The 26,085-nt window shown below is 40.1% G+C and overlaps 1 protein-coding gene across 3 annotated transcripts in view; it reads right to left on the minus strand.

Annotated features, from left to right (window-relative positions):
- TRRAP (transformation/transcription domain associated protein) overlaps positions 1-26,085 on the minus strand; it is a 156,547-nt gene that overhangs the window by 107,526 nt on the left and 22,936 nt on the right. For all 3 annotated transcript variants that reach the window (XM_026650611.1, XM_026650609.1, XM_024208476.2), the window contains exons 12-27: positions 25,345-25,441; positions 24,818-24,956; positions 21,140-21,218; positions 19,598-19,832; positions 17,513-17,834; positions 17,303-17,400; positions 16,432-16,626; positions 15,300-15,491; positions 12,889-13,054; positions 11,423-11,679; positions 10,172-10,372; positions 6,833-6,984; positions 4,144-4,343; positions 3,015-3,232; positions 2,684-2,881; positions 1,748-2,008 (exon numbers count right to left, since the gene is read on the minus strand). In XM_026650611.1, the coding sequence (XP_026506396.1) occupies positions 1,748-2,008; positions 2,684-2,881; positions 3,015-3,232; positions 4,144-4,343; positions 6,833-6,984; positions 10,172-10,372; positions 11,423-11,679; positions 12,889-13,054; positions 15,300-15,491; positions 16,432-16,626; positions 17,303-17,400; positions 17,513-17,834; positions 19,598-19,832; positions 21,140-21,218; positions 24,818-24,956; positions 25,345-25,441 (3,010 nt within the window). The remainder of the gene's footprint in view (positions 1-1,747; positions 2,009-2,683; positions 2,882-3,014; positions 3,233-4,143; positions 4,344-6,832; positions 6,985-10,171; positions 10,373-11,422; positions 11,680-12,888; positions 13,055-15,299; positions 15,492-16,431; positions 16,627-17,302; positions 17,401-17,512; positions 17,835-19,597; positions 19,833-21,139; positions 21,219-24,817; positions 24,957-25,344; positions 25,442-26,085) is intronic.

Below are 26,085 nucleotides of genomic sequence, written 5' to 3' on the forward strand. Positions count from 1 at the left end.
AAGACGAAGATCTGCACAAAACTGAAAACATTAAAAACGCACCCCTAGACAAAAAACTGTCAAGATAGTAAAGGCTGTAAATGGATCTATGTTCTTTTAAAACATTATTAGAACCCTGTAGATATAAAAAAAGATGTCTAAAGTCACAGAAAATTCAGAGAATTAAGGATAAAACATGTTTTAGGTCATGCAATTAGAATACTGTCAGATCCTAAAATGTCAGAATGTATGGAAATACTCATTTACTGGTGGGTTATTACATCAGCCTCTTAGTCTCACTTATCTACCCCTTATCTACCTGTGAGATTCTGACTAATTGCCATTATTAGATGTCGTCCCTGTTACATGTCTGAATTACAATACGAAGGTCTCTTGTTGTAAGGAGATCCTGTGTAGATCCTTTTGGCCTATCGAAAGCCCACTTGACAAGGTTTTAGTGGGATCCCATGTCATTATCTTCTAAGTGGACAAAAAAGGTGATTTGTGCCTGCATGCAAACTTTGGGGAATTTAACATTGAGGGGGTGGGTGGGAAGAGGCACAGCAAAGTCTGTATGGACCCTGTGTGGAGGGTAACATGAGATCCAGTCTTCAGCTTGTACCCAAAGGATGGGACAAGGCCTACTCTACAATTTCAGGAACTAAATTAACCGGAGTAAAATATATTTCACTGATTCTGTCCTAACAGCCAGACACTATATATCTATATATACAAATCCGAATAACAGTCCAACTTTGAAATGTGCTTAGACCAATAAAACCTAACAAAGCTAGGTTGGCTTGTGTGATGGGCTATACAAACCACACTGGACAACAAGGGGTTAAGGGGCTGCTCTGGGCTCAGCCAGTTCCACCCTGCCACACCTGCAAGACATGCACAGGCTGGAGGAGAAGTTAAAAGAGAAGCAAAACAGCTCACTTGTGGGCAGACCAGCAGAGCAGGGAAGAAAACAGATCAACCCTCAGCTCCTGAGGAAAGGGCAATTGACAGCAAGAACTTCCACAACAACCACTGCCTGAAGAACCCTCAATGAGGGAAGGGACTGCCTGATCCCAATACACTCTAAGATACACCCCCCCTCTCTTGCTAACTCAGTTTATTTGTGTTAATTCCCCTTGCTTTTTGTTTATGGACTACCCTGAAAGGGGAGAGACTTTGAAGCGACCCTGGCTGACAAACCAGTTACGGAAAGAGGCAGGCTGCAACAGAGGTGGGACAGCCAGCAGCAGCAAACCCGAGCAGAGAGCGAGCTGCCACGCCATGCCAAGCCCCAAGTAGGAGCAAGCGGTGAGCCTACACAGCTTGGTTGCCTCTTTACCACATTAAAGGCTTTTAAAATGTACTAAAATATTCAGTTTAACAATGAAGTTTTAGAACTGCAAACTAGACCACAAAAGACTGTGCAAACCAACTATCACCTTCCTATGGGGAGTGACAACCCCTTACAAACTCACCTCCTCGCATACGATGTCAGAGGATAAGTTGGAAAAAAAATAGCCTGAAAAGTAGGCTTCAGAGAAAGTTAGCTTCAGTGACTCATTGCACCACCGGAACATTAGTATAGGGAAAGCTATTATCCTGGACTGCTATCATGAAAGCCATATGAAAAATATCCAAAATTAATAGCACTTTAGAGCTTGTTTCAATAGTGTGAAAACCCTTTCAAAAAGCATTTTGCAAAACAAAAACCTTAAGCTATTTTAACATACTTCGGTGTCTCAATGAATCCCCTTTGTGATAACCTCACCTCTTTATGTGGCTCCATAATCACAGTAACACTTTTCCCAGTGACCTGTGCAAGCACTTGCAATGAATGCATGGCTTGCTTTCTTACAGTGGAGTTTGGAGAGGTTACTTCTCGAACCAGGTCATGTGTCACATGATGGAAAGACTTTTCCTGTGCTGCTAGGATTTCTTCTGTTTTTTCTTCATCTTTTAAAGGAGTGGCACATCTAATCAAAAGCTGTTCTAGTGTGGTCTTTGCCATAGCAACGGCTCCATTGGAAACCTAAGAAGTCACGGATTTGTTAGTGCTGCTGTTATGCAGATTAGCGACCTTTATAAACACTATGTTCAGTTATGAATGGCTGTTCTGCCAGAAATTTAAAGTTAACACACCTTTTTAACCTTTTCCACCTTTCATCCAAAGATAGCAAAGTAGAGTGCTATGCAATTTCATAAATGAAATCCTAAAGCGAGAACACCCTGATAGCTTGGCCAGTGAACAATTCAGGTTTCAGAAAAGGTCAAGAACTCTATTCTCTAAGCATCTACTACTAAACAAGAACTACATTAAAGCTGATCGGTAGCAAGATACACATTTTACCAGAAGTAGAGTTTAAAATGAAGAAAAATAATGTTTGTCCACTCAAATCACAGCATATTTAATTTATTTTGTTGATTAAAAGTCTGTAGGTCAAATTTAACTCAGAGGTAAGCAATTCCAACAACTTCAGTGGAGTTGTAAGCAATAAAACCAGAGCTAAATTTGACCCAATGTGCTTGAGATCTTCACTAGGTTCAAATAAAAAGACGAACACATTCAACAACTGTTAAAAGTAAAAGTTTAGTATACCCGTAAGTAATAAAAGTCAGATTAGCAAGAGTTTAGTTTGTATAAATTTAACATATGAAGTTCCATAATTTCCCAAACACTCATTGAAATCATCCATACATTAAATACCTCTCCAGTTAGGTCCATCATGACAAATAGCAGTGCCTTGAGGAAAGTCTGCTGGTTCTGGAGGACCCAAATTAAAGGCAGTCGTTCCATGAGGAATTTAATGGACACCACACCTCCTAGTTTAGCATACCACGCTTGTTCATAACAGCAAGCACATAAACGCTCCACAATGTATGAAAACAAAGGAAGCTGACAAGCCTAAAAATAAAATAAAATAAAAACCTGTCAATTATTTATTATTTAATTCAATCAGCACATCCCATTCCCAGTTTTAAAGCGTTCAAGTGCACGATTAAACAGGCTAAAACTAAACAATTAAAGATTATATTACCCTTTCCTTCGAACCCAGAATAATGCTTGCAACATCGAATATCACAGCTAGAGCCACTTCCCCTATCTTGCAGAGCTCCTTCTCCTCATATGCCATACAGATGGCTATGGCATCAATAAGTACCAAAGGATCCATTCCTTTTGATCCATTTTCTTCACTGTGAAACATGGCTGTGCTGGACTGGCTTCCAACCTGATAGCACTGCAGCAAAAAAGGGCCTACAATTTATATTGGAGGGGGGAAAAAAGAACAGATAATGGATACTTCAGCATTAATAATCTTTAAGTTAGATCTTCCGATCTTCTCTGATCAACCCATTGCAAAACTAGTGAAAATTATGACTATTTGCATGTAAATGAATTGTCATAATTTTTTTAGTTTTTAAATGAAAACTTATTTGAAATATTTTCTTGCCTTTAATTCGGTGACTATGTACTTCACTATGAAATTAAAACGAAGAATATTAAAGTAAAATTACATATAAGTATCTTGAAGCATTAACTTACAGCATCTCTTTTTTTCCCCATCACTTAACTATATAAAAAGGTACAAACCAAGGTTTATTAAGTTACATTTTATAAGTGAATGATACTGCATTACTCTTCATTATTTACACAATTCCTTTTCTGGTCCTTCAAAAATTAAAAGAAAACAAAAGAAAATGTACCCAAATCCCAACATGGGGGGAGGGAGGGAGGGAGGGGGTGGAAAGTCTAACAAAAATTTTGCATTTAAGGTTACAAATGCATTCTACATCGGTTGAAATCAAAAATATACATAGCTCAGAGTTTTCAAAAGTGGTCTGTTTAGTTATAACTTGTGCACATTTCATTGTGTTTGATTTTTGTCTATTTTAAAAATATCATTGTTATAACTTTGTTTCAACTTTTAAAAAATAGTTTTGTAAGCGATACTTACAAAGCTATTTTTTAAAAGTTGAAACAGTTAAGTAACAGAAGAGTAAGCATATTCAAATAGGTGTTGTAACAATAATATAATTAAGAAACAAAACTAAGAACTTAATGTAACCAACTTCAATTTTTTGCCCTTTTTTATGCAATAATTTATTGCAAAAGACTAAAACTTTCTTCTCCTTAACCCCCGACATTTCTATTCTGCATTTACTCACCACATTGCTGAGCTACTGCCACCATTGTGTAATGGCGAATTAGGCTGGCTACAAAAGGCAGAGCACTAGGTCGCAGATCTTTGATGACTGCTGACATGAAGGCACCTGTCAATGCCTGTTCAAATGTTTTACGGGCAGGAGTATCCTGTGCTTTGTACCGATGTGAAATAATTACACTGGGTATGGACTTCTCAGTAAAGCTGAAAAGACAAAATTATATCTATATTATAATCCTAAACTACCATGCCAACAGTTCAACCATGACCATCAAGGACTTAATTTACAGTTTGTTCCTGACTTCTAACCCCCACCCCCTCATTCTGATAAAGCCAGATCAGTTCATTTAATCCATTTTAATTTTGGCAACCACTGGCAACATGATGGATGGTGCAATTTCATCATGAACATTTAAAGCCAGTGGTTCAGAAGAGGCCACACACATTCCAAATAATATGTATACAGGCATCACAGTGGAATTCAATTATAGAATGGCATTTTTGATATTTTCACACTTTTATTTTATTAAGTAAGATGACATTTGATTTTGATCTTTAACGTCTGAAATGTTATTTATCTATTAATTCACTGCCCAATAAAACCTATTTGCTTCGAAGTCCAGATAGACTTTTTAAAAGTTACATTTATGTCAAATTTAAAATACATTACATCATTATAAAAACAATCGTGCTTTTTAGCTACATATTATTTGCACTGAGGGAATCAATGTAACATATAGATTATGCACACAGATGGCAAAAGTAACTTAAATGCAATGATTTTATTATCAGTGATTTAAACTTAAACTACTTTAACCAAACTACCTAGAAAAGCAACTGCTTAATTTAACAAACCCCAGCTCAGGCAAATACCTGGTATTTTCCAAGATCAACTTTATTAAAAAGGTTTTATATTTCTACAGAACACACTGATTGAATGTCTAACTACACTGCTTTTTCCACTCATGCTTTTGTCCAGAACAAAACACTTAATTTTATTTTTAAATTGCATAGAAAAATATTAAGAGTTAAGCAGCCCCTAATAGGAAGCCTTCCATTAGGGCTGTTAAGGGAGGAGAAAAGAAAGCAAATATAAGGGTTTTGTTTGGCAACTGTGGAGAAGGAAGAAGGGCAATCTGACACACAGCTGGAAGGAGGAGACTTTTCCCAGGAGGTGCAGAAAGTGGGTATGCATAATGGGGAAGGGATTGTCTTAGTATACAGATTACTAGGTAGGAGATTGTTTGATGACTCTGGCCCCATTCCTATCCATCATCTGATTCACCTTCCATCATCTACCCCTGTTGGTATGTCTACACTTGCAGTGGCATGTGGAGTACAGATACAGCATACCAGCTAGTACAGGTATAAACAGCAGTGTAGATGCTGAGGCACAACTTAGGCACGCAGAGTAAAGCAGAGTGACCTTTACACCAGAATGTTAGAGAACATACCCTACACTGCTTGGGCATGTAGAGGGCTGTAACTCCCATGCCTCCTGCTGCCTCCCTCCTCCTAGAGCCTTTCACTAGGTGAGCAAAGGCTTTGCTAGAGGGGAGCCATTGGAGCTTTTTACTTCACAGAGAAAAGGCTCCTAAGCTCCCCACCAGCAGAGCCTTTCCTCGCCATAGTGAAAGTCTCTGGGAGAAGGGAGGCAGCAGGGAAAGGCTTTGGCAGCTCCCTGCTGCCGGAGCCTTTCCCCCCAGCCTCCCCCACCTGCCACAGACTTTTACTGCCATGTGTATCTACACACCACAGTGAGTGTGGATGTAGCCTGCCCTTCACGCAGTGTGTAGCTACAGATACCCTACATACTACTACAAGTGTAGACAGGTCTATGTCAGCCTCTAGTATCCTCCTCTACCTTAAACATGAACCCAGATTCAGCCATCCCAAGTACATGGCTTTCTTTGACAGAAATTGGGTGGGGTAGGAAAGGGGGGAGGGGGAGGAAGAGAGGGAAGGGAGAAGGGTATAAGCATGCAAGCTCCCACATGGAGGCAGAGATTAGGCACAATGCAAGAAGAGAGGTTACTGGTCTGCCAGGAAGACCTGTTATATTGAAACCAGAACAAAAATCTGTTTCTATGTTAAAGAATTTACATAGCAAAAATTTACCCAGCTTTCTGAAAAAAATAACTGTTCCGTGTGCCAAAGTGTTGACAGTTTAAAATTATATTATTGTGCCAAAATCACTTTAAAATACTTAATCACTAAGATAGGATATCAGAAGGAACAAATAAATTCTACTATAGAGCTTTGACCATTATCTGGAATTCTGAACCTCAAAATTCTGGAATATTCCAACCAACAATTCACCAATAGGACACACAAATTGTCTTAAATCATCTCCTAACTTACCAAACTGACCCCCCGAGTCTCTCCCCACACTTTTTTTTTTTTTTTTGCTAGGGGTAAGGAAGAAGTGTCAAGGTGTCAAGAAACTACCATCCATCATCTATGGTAAACAAAACAAAAAATTCTAGAACTGTCCCTCAAGAGAAGGGAGGCCCCAGGCTTTGGACATTTAAAACAAAAACAGGATTAAGTACCAGAAAGCAAACTGCAGGTAACAATCCCACAGTGGATGTGCATTGTATAGACTCAATGATTAATTTCTGCCTCAAAATTCTAGTATTCTATGGACAGTTCACATTTTACATAAATATAAATGCTTTCAAGGATCATCATACTTGGGATGTGCAAGGAGCTGATATAAAGCATGTTTATTATCATCCAGGCTCATCATGGCTACCAAGAAACACTTGATCACTTCCCAAGCCTGCCTCCGATAATATGGCTCTGTGTTAGCACTCTTCAAGCAGTCCAGAGCAGTCTCAATTGCCTGAAATGAAAAATAAGACATCATCAACTGAGCACTGGTTAATCATGTTGCCTTATAATAAATAAGTGACTTAGGTACCCTTACAAGCCTAAATACTACTTCTGCTACTCTTCAAACCTCTCAAGTTAAAAATGTCAAATTTCTGCATAATGTACATAGACTTGAGCAAACTTGAAATTGTTATGTTTATTCTGGTTTCATGTGAATGGGAAGCTCTGAGTACATCATGGATACAAAAATTTCATCCGCATCCACAACAATTTCCTGCGATCTGCATTCCACCTATTATATATATCCGCATGTGCACCCGCACCAACAGCCTTACTGTTAGAGCTCTGTGCAGACGTAAAAATTTGGATCTGCATCAGATACGCAAAGATGGTAAAAAGATGGTTACCTAGGGAGGTGGTGGAATCTCCATCTTTAGAAGTTTTTAAGGCCCGGCTTGGCAAAGCCCTGGCTAGGATGATTTAGTTGGGGTTGGTCCTGCTTTGAGCAGGGGGTTGGACTAGATGACCTCCTGAGGTCTCTTTCAACCCTAATCTTCTATGATTCTATTAATACAACCACATCCACAGATGCAGATATGCACAGATTTGCAGGGCTCTACATCATGGCCAAAATCATGGAAGATTTATTCCTTCCTTCCCCCACTCCCCATGTAAACACTTTGTCTCTTCCCTCCAGCAGTACTTACTGCACATAATTCCCACATATGCTGGCTATAAAATGGTGTGGGTGTGTGTAAGTAAAAATTCCCTGTAAGCTGCATGGCTGGGAAGCAGCCTATTTAGCGCTGCACAGGATCTCAGGGAACCCGCCCAGGGACCTGCCGTGGCGCCCCTCCCCAGACCCCCAACCTGCCGTGGTCCGGGTACCCTTCCCCCAGCCCCAACTCAGCCTGTGTCCCAGACCTGCCGGGGTAGCGCAGCCCAAGCGACCTGGACCCAGCCGCAGCCGGATCAGTCTGGATCCCGCCGGGGTGGCACAGCCCGACCCAACACTGACCCAGCCCCAGACACAGCCAAAGCAGCCCAGCCAGGGCAGATCTCCTCACCTGCTGGGGCAGAGGCAGCTATCCTGCAGCCCCAGAGCTCCCACAGCAGAGACAGGTGCCTCTCCCCCCCCCAGCCCAGGTGCTGCTGCTGCAGGGAGAAAGGACTGGGGGGAGTCCTCTCTTCCCGCCGTAGCCCCAGAGCACCCTCCTGCACCCCAAACCCTTCATCCCCACCCCAGAGCCCACACACCCCAACCCTCTACCCCAGCCTGAGCCCCCTCCCACACTCCGAACCCCTCGGCCCCAACCCCACCACATGAATTTTGTTATGTACACTAATACGAAGGAGATGGAGGTGATGTGTGACACAACAAAATTCATTCTGCATATGAGTGGGCAAAATTAGGGGCAACACTGCTCTGTGAGTGTGTGCGCGGGCGCAGATTCTCTCTTCGTAGATTATTTGTTCCTTTTTCCACACAATACACAAAGTTTTTACATCATACATTCTAAAACCTGTGTTAAGCAACTCCTAAGAAGAACTGTACTCAAGACATTTGAGGATACTTGAAGTTGTCTCTTAAGAGCAGGTCTTATATATTTTATACTTAAATCTTAATAAGTGCACATACTTTATATTACATCCTTCCCTGAAACGGAAAAGCACACCCAAATAGAAGACAGACATGCATCAAATGTCACCCATGTGGAAAATTCATTTGAGGGGCATGAAATAAGAAATTTCATTGCTTAACTGATTGTAAAATGAAATCCAATCATCCATGCTTAAACAGTTAATATGAGATTAGGTAGATTAAAAAAAAAAAAAGGACCTTTGAAGGCCCTTTTGCTACAGACAAAAGGGATATTTTGTTTCTTTCTAAGGCTAGGTCTACACTGGGGGAGGGATCGATTTAAGATACGCAAATTCAGCTACGCGAATAGTACAGCTGAATTCGACGTATCCGAGCCGACTTACCCCGCTGTGAGGACGGCAGCAAATCGACCGCCGCGGCTCCCCCGTCGACGGCGGTTACTCCTACCTGCGCTGGTGGAGTACGCGCGTCGATTCGGGGATCGATTGTCACGTCCCGACGAGACGCGATAATTCGATCCCCGAGAGATCGATTTCTACCCGCCGATCCAGGCGGGTAGTGAAGACAAGCCCTAAGGAAAATCATCTTTTCATCTACTGAATTAACTAGCTGCTCTATCATCTTTTAAGCAATCTTATCAAGGTCTCAATGAAAAGAACAATGAGTTCTCACAGACCACTGAAGTGGAACTTTTCTCATCAGGGCACTAAAAGGAAAGATGGATTTCTTACGTTTTCAGCTCATTCCAAATTTTGTAAAAATTCAGCATTTACTTTCAGCACCGGTTAAGCGTACTGTACATAGTTTTGTTTCCTGGTCAACTCTAAGAAGTTGACCAGTGCTCCATGTAATTGAAGAGACAGCTGTGAAACATAAAAGCCTTTAGATACCATGCAAATTCAGCTTTCTAGAAGGCTAGACAGAAGTCAGCATTAGTGAGGTTGGTACACATTCAAATCTCAAACTGTTACATTAATATTAGTGTGGTTCTACTATTTAAAAAAACAGCAGGAAAAGAAACTAGAAAGTTCCAGTACTCAGCTCCTGAGCTGACCATACAAAACTATGAGAATTGGGAGAGAAATAATAAAAAAAATAAAAAAACAAAACATAATAATAATAATAATAATAATAATAAAAAAAACCACACACACACACACACACACACACACACACACAGGGCATGCCATTTGTGCCAACCAAGCTTTGGGCATTTTCCTGTCCACAAAATCTAATACAGACTTACACATGAATTGATTTTATTTGCTAATGAAGAGCTGATTTATGGACCAAGAAATAATAAGCTAAGTATGAACTCTTTGGCCAGATAGGTATAAAATAAAATAATCCTCTCATTGTTTTCCATGTGTTTGAAAAAAAATATATAAACCCTGCTAAATGCATCAGGAATCCATTATGCCACTTATATAATCAATTCAATAAAAACGTGTTTAAGGACATCAACAATTCATCACTGAAGCTGATGGCATATGTACTAGGAGTTTTAATGAGGCTATTTCATAAGCAAATATAAACAGTGCAGAAACTTTACTGGAATGAAACTTACGAGGAAAAAAAAAGGGTAAGAGCTTACCTTTTCCATTGGAAGTTGAATAGAGGCTTTACAGTCTGAAAACTCTACTGTAATACTGGGTCCTTGAATTTCCGTAACTATGTATTGTAGTTTCTGGGATTCCTTTAACATCTTCCTGTTACTTCCACCAAATTTACCAAGGACACGATAAGCCACATGAGAAATGCTGTCAGCAGGATTGCGTAATGTACGCCATAAAGCCTACAGATAATTTAAACGTTTAAGCGTGCTATATTTAGAGAAAAGTGTTGCTTCAAAATATTATTATTATTAACTAAACCTGCACATTTCTATAAGAGAAATTTATTTTTCTCTCAGTGAATAAAATCTCTCTCTCTCTCCAATAGCTTATCAGACATTACAAGAATTTCCTCTTTTTGAAAATCAAATGTTTCCATTATGTTGTATTTAAGCAGCTGGTCTTTTACTTCTGGTTCTAAAAAGTAGTATTAGCTTTTCTCAATATAACAAGAGAACTGTACTGTTTCTAATTACAATTTAGATTTCATGGCTAACACTGGAAGGGAAGCATTATCTACAAAACACAAGGACTCACTGAGGCTGAAGTAAATTTAGGTTAGTGTGCTACTTAATAAGGAAGCTCCATATACATAGGGCTTGAAAAGTAAATGCTATGTTTGGAGTGCAAGGTATATTCAGCTTTTTCTGCATGTGATGAAGAACATCCCATTTTAGAGAGGAAATGGACAAATTTAAACACGATGTAGCATTTCAAGCATTTCCCTCTAAAAATATGAAAACCCTGAAGTCATCCAAACCCCTTTTAAGAAGTAAATCATGCCTCAAATCTACATACTACATGGTTTTGAAAGAGCAGATAACACAAAAGTAATTAGTTATTTTCCAATCCATTACCTAAACTTCATTATCTTCTGTATCTATTAATCTTATTGTACTTGCCACCTTGCTAGAGAATCTCAATTCTTGGCTTTCAAATTTTTTATTATTTTTTTTTTTTTAAAACAACAAATATAGGGGGAAGACCTACCAAAATGTTATGTCCTAGCCTCATTTAATTTAAAGCTTTTCGTATGTGCATCACCCAGCTTGAAAGTTCTGCATCTACTTTGTAGAGACCTAATGGGAATGGTTCTCAGAACAACCCTAATAATCTAGGATTCTAACACAGGCCACCCTGAGATTCAGCAATCCTAAATTTCAAAGCAAAGGTTTAGGGATATTTAACTGATCAATGACCCCTAGTGGTTTTAGTAAAAACTACATATTTACCTGCATAAGCTCCGCTCGAACTGGCTGAATATGATCATACAGGAAGTCTGGCTGTAAATTATCCACACACAATTCAAGAGTTCTCAAACCTTGGCTAACCAGAGTCTGAGATCCATTTAGAGCTGACACCAAAGGATCCATCAACATTGGCAGATAAGGAAGGAGGGAGCTCAATCGAACTGGTACAGTGAGACAAAGTTCTACAAACAGATCCTTCATATGCTGCTTGTGCAGGCCACTTTGCAACATATTAAGTCCTGAAAAATAGTAGGCGGTTACATATTTTTAAAAACAGACACTATAATAATATGGTCTAAAACAGGAGTGGGCAAACTATGGCCCGAGGGGCGCATCTGGCCCTCCAGAAATTTTAATCTGGTTCTCAAGCTCCCGCCAGGAAGTGAGGTCCGGAGCTTGCCCTGCTCTGGCGCTCCAGCCAGGGAATAGGGTCAGGAGCTTGGCCCGCTCCGCGCGGCTCCTGAAAGCAGCAGCATGTCCCCCCTCTGGCTCCTACGCACAGGGGCAGCTAGGTGCTCCACTTGCTGCCCCCGCAGCTCCCATTGGTTGGGAACCGCAGCCAACGGGAGCTGCAGGGGCAGTGCCTGCGGACGGGGCAGCACGCAGAGCTGCCTGGCCGCACCTGCATAGGAGCCTGAGTGGGGACATGCTGCTGCTTCTGGGAGCTGCTTGAGGCAAGCACCACCCAGAGCCTGCACACCCCTGACCCCCTCCCGTGCCCCGACCCCCTGCCCCAGCCCTGATCCGCCTCTCACCCTCCGAACCCTTCAGTCCCAGCCCAGGCACCCTCCTGCACCCCCAAACCCCTCATCCCCAGAGCCCACACCCCAGCTGGAGCCCTCACCCCCTCCTGCACCCCAACCCCCAATTTTGTGAGCATTCATGGCCCGCCATATAATTTCCATACCCAGATGTGGCCCTCAGGATTTCACTTTCCTGATATTGATTACCTCTCTCCAAATCTCAATGGTTCGGCTTGCTCCCCTGCTCAGCATTAATACTTCTGGCTGCTATCTTTTCAGTCATGCATACCCTTATAGCCAATCTAATTTTGTTAAATTAGTTTGTCTTTCGACACCGTCACCATTATTTTTTTAAATCTGAGAAAAGGCAGTTTTTCTTTGTAGCGGTCTCCCCAAATTGCCATGGTTCTGGCCACATTGCTTCTCCTATTCCACTCTTACTCCTCAGTACTCCATGCTAACAAGAACAAGCATAGCAGAACTCACAACCGGAGGCAAAAAGAGTGAACAGCAGGAGCTGAGGTAGCCAGAACCCTGGAGACGGAGGCAGTGAATAGCAAGAGGAAATAAGCTAGAGTCAGATATTTAAAAAACATGTCAATTGCCAAGAGTCACCATGTGTGATATCTATAAAACACTTTTACCCAGTAATAGAACTGCATTTTCAACACTTAATCGGAAATAGGGAAAGGTATTTGTTCTGACCTTGCAATAAGTTTGGTAACAGTGGCAAGAACTCTTGATACAGGAGATCATGACTGCCTCCTCCAATAGATCTGAACAGTGCTCTAAGTAGAAGGAAATAGTTGTATGGCTCCTTGGCAGTCTGTGCAAGTTCCATAGAGCTGTTCACTATCTTGTGCAAATGCGGCTATAAAAAGAAAAGCTTCAAGATTAAAGCATCCATTTCATCATCACTGTTTAAAAGTTCAACAGGATACAAAGTTATTTGCTGTCAATCTTCTAGATCAGGGGTTTGTGACCCCCAGGGGGGGATGAGGTTATTACGGGGGGGGGGGGGGGGTCGCAAGGTGTCAGCCTCCACTCCAAACCCTGCTTCGCCTCCTGCAATTATAGCAGTGTTAAAAATAAAAAAGGTGTTTTTAATTTATAAGGGGGTCATGCTCAGAGGCTTGCTGTATGAAAGGGGTCACCAATACAAAAGTTTGAGAACCACTGTTCTAAATGAAATAACCTTCCTTGATATAGGTGAGCAGCAGAAACACAAGCTTAACAAAGAGGCTGCTAAAGGTTAAACATTAAAAATTTAGAAAGAGATTATGTGAATTAGAGCTAAGAAATGCATCATTCTCAACCACTGGAGACATGGGTTCACATTAGTCACAAATGAAAGAGTTTGCTCACTTATCCTGCAGTACAAAACAAAGTACGAAGTACGAAGTACAAAACAAAAAACACTGAATCCGACATAATTGGCAACCCGTGCTCCAAAGAACCTTAAGGATGGACTAGCAGAAATATCAGAGGTAAATGAGCAGAGAATTTGTACAGCACTCTCTTGCTCTAGCTCTATCATTAAAGCCTTCATTTTCATTAGCACTAAATTCACAAATTTTTTAAAAGCACTCCATTTTTTTTTTTTTTAAATCTCTCTGCAATTAGAAATTTACAATTCTGGTTAAGGTCGTCGTAGAATGTAGGGCATTAACAGCTTGTGGAAACTATTAAAAATTGCAAGGCGATATCAGGACTGTCTCATCCCAGGTATGAATAGTGAAATAATTATAGCTTTTATTAACGTCTGAAAGCCCTGTACTCTGCTACACAACTGCTGTGAATAGCTTTCATCATTCAATTAAATTGTCTACTCAAGGCCACATCATCAATTCTGTTGAAACAAAAATATAACACAAGCATGGAACTGTGAAGGCAGTAAATCATATCATTTAAATTGGATTTGCAGTTTATAAACTGCAAGTGACCTTGATTTTGATGACAGGTGAGGGGAAACTACATTACATGCATATACACCTCTACCCAGATATAACGTGACTCGATATAACACGAATTCGGATATAACACGGTAAAGCAGTGCTCCGGGGGGTGGGGCTGCGCACTCGGGCGGATCAAACCAAGTTTGATATAACGCGGTTTCACCTATAACACGGTAAGATTTTTTGGCTCCCGAGGACAGCGTTATATGGGGTAGAGGTGTAGTTTCAGATTACTGTTGCCTTACAAAGAAGCAAGTTAAATTAGTAATCCATAAGTAGGACTAAACTGCTCTATCTAGACAGCACTCAACCAGTCCTTTTACAGTGAACCCCCAAACTAAATATCTACCAATATAAAGTTGTTTATGTTGGATACTTCACTCTTTTTGGGGGAGAGGGAATGGGAGGAGGAGCAGGCAAACAGGGTTACTTAAAATTTGATGCCTTTTTTGCCTGTATACACAGTAAGTGGTTCTAAGGAAACTCTTTACTTTTGTGCTTTTAAGTACAGAAACCACCACATTTCTAAGATCATTTTAATGAGGCAGCTTAGACAATACTTGTCACAGGAACAATTTTAAAAACAATTTTGTTTTCCAATCTAGACTTCAATGCCATTACTTGCACAAACATACTCCTCTCATTGAAGCTGTGTCATAATAAAGGCTACAATTAAGCATTAATATACTGTAGAAGGCTTATTATTAAAGAGAGAAAAGTGATTTGAACTTTGTATTGTGGCTACAGCAATAAAGGATAAAAATACAGTAAGATACATAGCCTGGCAAGAAAGTTATTTAACCAGGGAAAACTTTATGGGACTTCTAAGCAGACAACTCATATACTCAATCATAAAGACTTAGAATTTTCCACATCACTTCACAGTTCCCAATATGAGACAGTCATTCATGAAAAATATTTCTTGTAAGTAGTCTATCTACTGCTCTCTGCATGCTGGATCCCTGTCATTAATGGAAGGTTTTTTGTTGTTGGGTTTTTTGTTTTTTTTGGTGGGGTGTGTGTTTGTTTGAAAACATAAAGAACATTTTTCAAATGTTAAACTGGTCATTTCAGGAAAGGCATTTTATTGCTAAAAACAGTGAAGAAAAATGCAAACACAAATTGGAATATTTTCCTTCCCTTGGTCAAAATGAACTTTACCTTCAGCATTTGCTCATTTTCAGCTGCAAATAGTGAAACAGAGCCAAAGACTAGTTTGAACAGCTTGAGATACAGATTGGACAGCTCCACATTCGAGCCCATTTCTGGCAGCCGATCTAGAAGATACTCCACCAGAATTGTAGCAAAAAGGGCAGAGGTGGTCAGGTTTGCCAAAAAGGAATTAGCAACAATCTGTCAAAAGAAGCAGATAGGACAATACTAATTCCATTATGAAAGGAACACAGGGAAAGTCAATTTTTTTTTTTTTTAAATGGAAGCAAAGTAGTCACTGCTGTTGCTGTTCCACCACCAGTGACTCAGTTTAAATTATCCACAAAGGATAAATTATCATGTTCCCTTTGCAACATATCAAACTTTTCACTTAACTGGCCCAACTCCTATAGTTATTGCACAAGTATTAAAATCACGTTGCAGTCTAAGGGAATTAATACTGAAGGACAGTAGATGAGACCTCTAGGTTAGGGGTTCTCGACCTTGTTCTTTCTGAGGCCCGCCCCATGCTATAAAAACTCCACGGTCTACCTATGCCACAACTGCTTTTCTGCATATAAAAGCCAGGGCCAGCATTAGGAAGTAGCAAGCAGGACAATTCCTGGGGGCCGCATGCCACAGGGCCCCCCGGAAAGCTCCCTTGCTCAGGCTTCAGCTTCAGCCTCAGGTGGCAGGGCTCAGGGCCCCGGGCTTCAGACCCATACGGTGGGGCTTCGGCTTTCTGCCCTGGGCCCAAGTGAGTCTAATGCTGGCCCTGCTTAGCGGACCCCTGAAACCTACTCCCGGACCCCTGGTTGAGAACCACTGCTCTAGGTTACTACTTTCTGCACAACTCAAAAACCCCCTCCATTCAGCACGTGAACAATACAGTCCACTGATACCTTCACTGTTAACTTGAAATGTTTAAATTTAAGATACATGGTTTAAATTTTACCTACACAGCAATAACTGTAGAAAATAAAATCCATCTTTGCAGAATATTTATATTGTTTCAATCTAGACTGGCTATAGAAATACCTTAAAAGTTAATTTCCATGTTCTGAATTAAAAACAACTATGAAGTCTGATTTAGAGCAAAAAACAGCTATGCCTCACTGCTGTATAAAGTAAAGCCATTTACCTGAAGGGCATAGTTTTTTGAGATTCTTTCCACCAGATAAGGAACAGTAGTTTGAAAGATTTCTTTAAAAGTCAAAGGATTCATCATTGTGAAGACACCAGCAAAATGCTCCAGGACCTCCTTTTCCTCTTTCATCCTGACTGTCTGACAGTTCGCAACTCGAATATATGTCTGGCCATTTCCTGCTATTTGGACCTAATGCAGCAAAGTTCATATACAGTTAAGTAATGCTGTCACAACATGAACAATTTCCCTATTCTCAAAATATCTGTATAGAATGCCAGTTGGTACACAGTGCCTTACATGCAAGACAACAATGCCCCAGCCCTGGGAAGTTTTCAGAAAATACATCAAAATTCGACATTTTAAGCACAATTACGAAATTAAAAATCGACAAGTCAAGAGTGGGAGGGGGAGGAGACAGAGATAACATCACATTATATTTGGGCAATTATATAATTTCAGACTAAGCCTCCCGTTAAACTACAGATTTCAGTTAGACATATGGTAAGTGAATCCCTTCGTGAATTTTTGAAGGCAGGATTGTATTTATTTAATAGATTCTAGAGTCTGACCTCCAACATAACACGGACCATAGAATATTTGTTTACAAAATACACATTTTTCCTCACAGACCACCAAGCACTTCGTCAGTCTTTAAATTAATGAAATTCTATAGCAGAAGCATTTCCAACATCATAAATTCCACACATACAAAAACAAAAAACCCCAAAACCTAGGTATATAAATATAGCCCCATGGACTTCATTTTCATACATGGATCAAAAATATTCTGTATTAAAAACACATAGTATACAGAGCTTTTGTGTATAAAAGTGACACACAATTATGCCCTGGCCAGACTACATACCTGATAAATATCCAAAGCTTGCATTGCATATTTCACCAACTTTATATAGATCTGTGTCTCCTTTGGCTGCAACTGTTTGTTAGGAATGAACTGTGCTTCTGGAAGAAGGAAAGAATAAGCAAAGTTTATCTCTATTACAAATATCATTTGATTTTATGTTATAAAGTGCAAAATTAAAAGTGGATGTAATTAAATATTGTGTAGTATTACCACCAGGTGCTTTGCATGATGTTATGCCCCATGTAATTGTCTTGACACCACAGACCAAAGTTTTTACCAGGCTTCGGCAATCTGTGACCTGGAACGTCTGCTTATCTTCTTTCTCTTTTTCCCCTTGTTTTTCAAACACAGGTGCTGGTGCTGGGGTCACAGGAGTGGCAGGGGCAAGGGATGGAACAGGAGCTGCATTTGCTCCTGTCGGTACTCCAGGTAAAGCCGCTTCCGTTGCACCAAGTTCAGACTGTGGCTTACACTTTTTAAAAATGACAGAAAGCTGGTACCGTGCTATGGTATGAAATTTCAAAACAAAAACCTGAGGCAGGAGAGAAAAAATAAAGGGAGATTGAATTAATTTTGAAGATTGACCCTAAAGTAAATATACTAGAAACAAACTGCTTCAGACCAAGACAGCTGGGTTAATAAAAATTATAGTCAAGATCTCAGAAATACCAAATAGCCCCAAAATAATTCAAGTAATCACTGTTAAAATTCTCTTCTAAATGGACTGACAATATTTGATTTACCTTAACACATTCCAAAAAGTAAAAAATACTTGATGAAGACTAATTAAGCCCCCCAACTGAGATCTGATCTCATATGGTTACTTTCCTGATCTGTCTGACATCAGAGAACTAGATTTTTCAAACAAAAATTAGAACAGTCATAAGCAATCCTAGAGTAATATTTGCAGATCTCCTAGTTTCCACGGTTTAACTGCTTCCATGAATACATACAATTCTATGCTTTTCTCCCTTGCTTCATATTTCTCACCTTCTTTCAATTAATTTTATTGATTATTTTTCTAAATTTTAACTTCCAGTTTGATAAATGGGCAAAATCATAGGATATCTGGAACACAGACACTGCCAGTCCACTACACTGCACCACAATACCATCTGATATTAAAGAATCTTCATATATAGGGTCAGATCGACTTTGTGTTTTGAGCAAAAGCACGCCTTACTATCCATGAAAAACTGCCAACTTTAGACTAAAAACCTAGCCTAGCCTAAGCAGTAATTCATGTTTCTCTGCTAGGATACAGTTCAGGAGTGGTGATGACTAAATTTCCAAGCAGCCATATCCAACCCAGCCCCCTCCCCAGGCAGCTAGCACCATGATATAAACTGTCATTATAAACAGTTTAGAGAGAAGATGGGGAAGGGAGAAAAACCAAAATCTTCAGGGATCCGAAATCTCTGGGCCTGCCTGCCCAGGAGACAAAGAATATGATGCCACAGCCTTGAAATGCTATGAGACTGATCTGGCTTTGATTCTCAGGGCTGCTCTCATACCTCAAGACTGCACTACCAAGGCCATGTTCACCCTGAGGTCTTTGTGAAAGTCTCCAGCTGTTAAACTAACCATGTTGTATAAATACTGCTCAGAGAACATCCAGATCCCATGGTGGTAAAAGCACTGGAGGCCTGTCTACTTTAACATTCTGACTGCAACTAGCAGTTAGAGCTTCACTGACACGAGCACAGCAGTGGGAGATAGTCACACAAACTTCAGTGTAAACAAGGTTCTACAGAGGAAGTATGCTTCACACTTGAAAGGTAATGGGTGCTCAATTTAGCACAGCAAAACTCCCAGAATGTAAAGGAGTTGTGATGACAGGTTCTTTAGGAACTCCCATCCAATACTCAGCTGGAAAGATGGGCGTTATAACAAGGGAACCTAAAGACGGAGTTTATTAAACAGAAAGGAATGGGGACACCCAATACTCTAAAAAGGCATGCTGAGGACCTCCAACTAAATTGCAGTTCAATTTTCCAGCTGTCGAACATAAGCTGAACACCAGCTGGGGACGGAAAGGAACTTCCCTTCAGGTTAAGATACTGCAAAAGTTTTAAAACCCTCCCTTTGAATTATCTGGATGTGGACACTGCTCAAGGCAACAGACAAGACTAGATGGTGTATTTCAGTCCAGCTACTCCTATATGTTCTCCTTCCCATGGGGGTGGATGGGAGAGAGTATTAAGAAGCATTTGGCAATATATGAATAAAGATTAAGAGAACGGATGATAAATGTATAGATCATTCCAATATTAAACTTCTCAACCAAATCAATACCTCTAACATCCTCATAAGAATATCTCTGCCATTTCCATTTTCTTGTTCACTTTTGGAACGGATACAGTCTACCAAGTTTAGAAGAAGCTTGCAAGACATAGTCTGGATACTACTAGGTAATGACTCATCATCAATGTTTTTGGCAAATAACTGGACAGCAAGGGAGAGATCATTGAGTGGTAAATGCTGACGGACGTGATGTACCAGATCTGCCAGTGTACTATATGCAAGTGGCCTATGAATAAAAAAGGAATTAAAAGACATCACATTGATTATACAGTTATAGTATGCTGCTACTCAGCTATCATTAATTGTTACTACATTAAAAACTATTTTTAAATATTAAAATTCAAATTGTAATAGATTTGTACATTCACATTTGATTCTTTCCTGTATACAAATTATTATACATTTCCTTTGTACTTTACTATAGAAGCACGAATAGTCCAACAAAACTTGTTTAATATTCCCTCCCCAATTTTTTCCCTAATATTCCCTCCCCAGTTTTTCTTCCTCCCCTCCCAGTATGTCCCCAGCACATGCTCTCTTCCACAACGAACAGCTTGGTTTAATGTTATATTCTGTTTTCTTAAAACAAGCTAACTTTTAAAGTGTTACTGGTTAGCTGTTTCAGAAACTTTTGGAATTCCTGGGCTCAAAAATTTTAAGAAAATGCAAATTTTTATTCTGTATGCCATTAGCACGTGGGAACACATTTAAGGCAGCACACAATGACCATGCTAGGAAAAATTTACCACACATCTGTTGTGGCAATAAAATCTCCATTTCTACATGCAAAATGCCATTAAGTATGCAAATATAAGCTTATATTTTAATAAAAGCAGGGGTTGCAGCCTTATTTGAAATTGTGCTTATCATCTGGCAATTGAACTGTATGTGTATCCTACTGTGTATATGCAGAAATATTTACTCAGTGCATTGGTATTAGTACTTCAATCTAACTTATAAAAAAAAATAAAAGCTTGGATGACTAAAAATCTGATAAATTTTAGAAAAATGAAATGCTTTTTAAGTAATTTAAAAACTGTTTATGAGCCTAAGTCATTGAGGAAACATATGTCCATCTTAACTGAATTTAAAAACAATATTTTAAAACTAATTCCTCTTGCTTACTTAACAGGACCTAAAATCCAGGTTTCTGTGATTGTCCAGTAAGAAGTCCTAAAAAAACCCACACATCTCTCAACTGAGATCCTAGTAGGTACACATATTCCATTTATTTTTACAATTATTTATTGAGAATTTTAAGCTCACACATTCAGCTAGTGATTTAAAATCTTAAACTTTGTACCAGGATGTGGAGTTTATGCAGTTTGTTGTTCTTTATTAATTAGGATTATGTTTAAATACTGCACAGCGTTAAATACAAATTACAAGTCTTTTCTTAAGCACACGCAATACCTAAGTATAATGGAGTGAATGATTTAGAACTTTGTATATTCAGTAAACACTAAATATAAATACCATTAAAACACACCACTGACAAGCAATCAGACAGATACCACAAATTTAATCTCATACCTCAGTGTCTCTCGAGCCGTGTATCCAGAGCCAATTAGTATAGATTCGTCAAATAGCTTGTCCATGCATGGAATAAATTCTATAATACAAAAAACCACTACATATATATCACCAAGAAAAGAACAAAACAAAAAGTAATTAAGCATTGTATCAAGTAACTAATGTACTTAACCACAGCCAGACTACAGTGAATTTATTACGCAAGTCATTTTTCAAGCACACAAAAAGCAGTATCATAATGATAGAAAGTATGTTTACTTAACTTTAGGAACTTTGCACTAATTTTCTCCCTAAATGGTATACTTTAGCATGGACTCAAAGCCACAAAATTGGTATAATAAAAAACAATTCCAGTTTCACATAACAAAAACATAAAAGTAACATTAAGGGTGAGGGGTGAATCCCCAAAAAGTAATTTCACAATATATACGAGATGTTATCAATTTATATTAAGGACAAAAGCTCTTAGTAAGTTTTCCTAAAACCTATTTGTGGCAGGGTGGACTAGGTCTGGAGGCCCCCTGCAGGAGGCCTCATGGCTCTGAATCACCCTGCCCCAGAATAGAGCAGAACGAGGTCCTCCAGGCACTCTAGAGTGGCTGCAGAGGAGCAGCCAATCTGGGGCCAAAAGGGACCTATATAAGACAAGCAGCAGAGCAGAGAAGTTCAGTTCCTGCCAGGAGCTTGAAGAGGGAGGACCAGGTGCCAGGCTGGCTGAGCAGCAGGACCATGGAGAGCTCACTGGAGGCCGAACTGAACCAGCCCAGGAAAGGCTGCCAAAGACCAGGTGCTGGGAAGGGTCAGGCTTGGTGGGAGAGACTGGGTATGAGGGGGTCTGGATGCACAGGGCTTAGGAAGATGGGGGAGCAGCTCCCTGTACAGGGATCCCTCCCTCTGCAGCTGAAGGGTGATGGGTGCAGGAAGTGGGTGGGGGGGAGTTTGCAGAGATTCTTGCAGCTGGGGGAGAAAACTAGGGGTGAGTCTGACCCAGCCCCAGATGCCATGCAGGGGAAAGGAAAGTCCTGTCCTCCCCATCCTAGCAGAGACTAGCAGCTGAGCCAAGCGCAGGGTAGGAGCCACCAGTTGGGTCTTCCCCAGTCCTGCCTCCTGCGCCACAGTGATTTACCTCTCTGCCGGCTGCCCCAGGCACCCGAAACATACTGCTGGGGAGGGTCACATGACCGCCTGTGGCTTCCCTGTCAGAACGTCACTTTTCTGCAGGGAAGCAAAGAAATCTGCGAGGGACATAAATTCTGCACATGAGCAGAATTCTCCCAGGAGTACTATCTGGATACTGCTGATGGCGGGAATTGTGGAGAAGACTTGCTCATGCACAGCATCTTCATTATGCAACGAGACAGAGAAGTCGACTGCTAGATAAGAAGAGGACTAGAGAGTGAAGTAGAAAGAGAGATGCAATCTCCATTAGGTTGGAATGCATGAAACATATTTAAAACTAGGGGCAGTTTTGCATGGATTCTCAAAATGAACAGGGAGCCAGTAGAGTTTGTTTGGTGATGTGCTTGCAAGTGCACGGAGGATGACTAGGAGGAAAGGCAAGCATCAGCACTGTTGTTAGAGAACTCAGATTTAGGAGGGGGCCAGAAAAGGAAGAAAACAATATTAGCAAATTTAGAGTTTTTTCCACCATATCAGGTCTTTACAATCAATTATCTACTATTCTGAGAAGAGATGAAGCCATGAATAAGAATTTCAAATGTGGAGCTGAAATTAGTATACACAGGGAATATCACAGAAACAGTTGAAGACAGATGTGGGGAAAAAAGAATTAAGTTCAAGACTGCTCGCAGCGTAATAGTGGAGAAAACTGAAGATCTGAGTCAAGAAAGGGGATGGAGAAGGAATTGTGCTTGATGATGGCCCTCTTGCTCAAGAGATCAATTTGTCAAGACATTTAGCTGAACAAAGAGAGGAAACCACAAGTCTTATTAGTCAACACAAGCAGAGAAATTTTGATCATCTGCAATTAAAGTATCCAGTACGGAAGCCCCATACTGAACATAAATCTTTGGTTGTATCACTACCCTAATTTCTTTTCATTTGCATAAAAACAATTAGGTAAATTAGATTACGCACAACATACCATTAAGGGGAATTCTGCTAATGGCTAGTTAATTAATATGACATGTCAAAGATTTAACAAGTACAAAATGATATGAAGTTCCAGGAACTTTGAATTTTCAATCTAATTTATATCATTTTAGTCTTTTGAAAGAAAAATGCCACTTGCAATTCAAAACAAGCGGCATCAACAGGGATGTAAACCTTTAAAATGTACATGGACTCTAATTTGCGTTTTAATTTTAAGCAACATTAATAAAATTACATTTTGAAGTCAGTTTTAAAACCTTTGCCTGGGATTTGCATGCACACAAAAGTTTTGCCCTTTTCTTTTAAATTGATGAATATTGCATTTACTGTGGCAGCAGTGAAGAAAAAGGACCTCTTTTCTCTCCCCTACCCGCCCCTCAGAAGATTAAGCTCAAAAAAAAAAAGGGGGGGGGGAGAAGAGGGGAAATCATAATGGCAAGTACTACACCTCTACCCCGATATAACGTGACCCGATAGAACACGAATTCGGATAGAACGCGGTAAAGCAGTGCTCCGGGGGGTGGGGCTGCGCACTCCGGTGGATCAAAGCAAGTTCGATATAACACGGTTTCACCTATAATGCGGTAAGATTTTTGGGCTCCCAAGGACAGCGTTATATCGAGGTAGAGGTGTATATAATCTGTCAATCAGCATGGGGGTTGCACTTTGAAAATTTCTTCCACTCACTCAGATATATTACTGGTTCCCACGTTAGGTCCCATTTTAAACATAAGGAATCCCTCCCAAACATGTGGCATCCAAAATAAAAAGTCTTAAGTGTGACTACAATACTAAACTCAAAAGCTTGGAAAATCTAAGCAAAACATTGTGTACTAATTCCTTTGTACCTCCCTAGCCCAGCTCTAGCACCTGAAGCAGTGGACCCTTGTTAGCACACCTGGTGAGTTACTCCACCCATCCCCACAGACTGTTGGGGGGGGAGGGGGAAGGAGATGGAAAAATAAAAGTTGAAACTCTGAGAACCAGGCTACTCTAAAACTTGACAATCCTGCCAAAAGAAAAGAATGAAGAACAAATCTACCGAAGAACCTACATTAGTTCAGACTGAAAGAGGTCTTCTGTCTGGAGACAAGAACTGAGCCCAATTAGCCAAGCAAGATCACTTTTTAGGTGGGTGACTATTCCCACTGATGTCAATGGATTACTCATGTGCTTTATTTCAAGCATGCGCATCAGTGGTTATAGGATTAGGGTCTAGGTGTGTATCAGTGTATAGTAGCAACTTGGCAACGCACAGGTTTTTTAAAAAAAAGCGAACGAGTTGTCAGGGCACCTTGCTCAGTTCTCCATCCCACTCTAGGACATATGACAAGCTCCCTTGCCTGGGAGCAAAGAAAGATGTTAAGGAACAACTTGGTTGACAATTTTCCCAATAACCCCTGACCCAAAGAACTCAAAAATCCAATACAGCCCCAATTTAAGCAATTTTATAATCACTACCAATGGTATAATAAAAAAATAATAAAAAGCATCAAGCAGAGTGGATTTGAGACGTTTACAGTTTCTACCCATGTTAAAAATAATAATAATAATAATAATACATACGGCTCCTCAAGTCTGTGGTAAGAATGTGCTTAGCAGCTATTAGAAGCTCCTTTCGGAGATGTGCAGTTTCCGCTGGACAATTGGACAGTAACTGCAACATTCCTTTTACCATTTGCTGAGAATACTTAGCCACCAAATCCTGTAAAGTAAATAGGCTCAAGTCATATTTGCAATGCAGATTGTTTTAAAACAATTGTTTTGTTTTCAGTTTTCTGTATTTGTAGTTATCTATAGTCCCATCTGGCAGAAATTCAGATTTTTTTTTCTTTAAAAATTCTGCCTGTAAAAAAAATGAAGTTCAATAGACAACTGTTCTATACACCTTTTCTTTAGCTGGAAGGTTTGTCTGCAGACTTGAACCTGATTTTTTTTTTTTTTTTTTTAAATAAACCTTTCACTAATAGAACAAACCTGTAACTCTAAATTTGCTACACAAGTCTCCTCCCTCCCTAATCCCTGATGCATGCTGCTTCCCTGCAACAGAACTCACATTACTTATAACAGCAACAATCTTTAGCATAACCTACCTGGTATATTCTTATAATGTAGGCCAAAAATGATAATGTTTTAATCTGGGCAGCAATAAAGTCAGCATACAGCTCCTTATTATAAAGTTTGTGTTGCCTGAAATTGAATTGAACAAGTGTTATGCTTATTTTGTTCCTCCTCTCTTTTTGAAATGAGTTTAGAGCTCATGAATAGTGTCAGAAAGGGCTTCAGTTTGCTGGATAGTCAATTTACCCAAAGTAGAGCATACTTGGGCTCTCAAACCTTCCCTCCTTTGCCCTGAAGGGGCCTAAACCTAGTAGGGAAGGCCCCACCATTAACATTTCCAGCTCCTTGCCCATTCGATGCTTACCCGCTCAGGCAGAAAGGTGTTAAATAATCAGGGCCCTACATACGCTGTGGCACACTGGAAATTCTGTAATAGCTTGATAAGCATTTGAAGGTTTTAACTTATTAAAATGAGCAATTGATCTTGAAAGCCCTCAGAATGTGAGCGCTTTCTACTGCGTTTCAGACCACCATACAGTTTCTGGCTTTCTACAGAATTCCAAAATAGTACGCTGACAGAGAATACATGACTCTGTACCTCCTCCTCCAGCGGTCACCTCCACTTTCCCTCAGGTCAAGAACGCTCTCCCTACCTTTCTGCCTTTCAAGCAATCGCTCACTTCAAGGAATTGGGAAGACCGGGATAGACTGCCTCTTCCTGCTTCCCCTTCCAGAACCACTGGCTGCTTATCAGGCACTCTGTCTCTCTGAAG

The sequence above is a fragment of the Terrapene carolina genome, unplaced genomic scaffold (assembly GCF_002925995.2).
Source record: "Terrapene carolina triunguis isolate 2854851 unplaced genomic scaffold, T_m_triunguis-2.0 Scaffold93, whole genome shotgun sequence".
In the NCBI taxonomy this organism is placed as follows: Eukaryota; Metazoa; Chordata; order Testudines; family Emydidae; genus Terrapene; species Terrapene triunguis.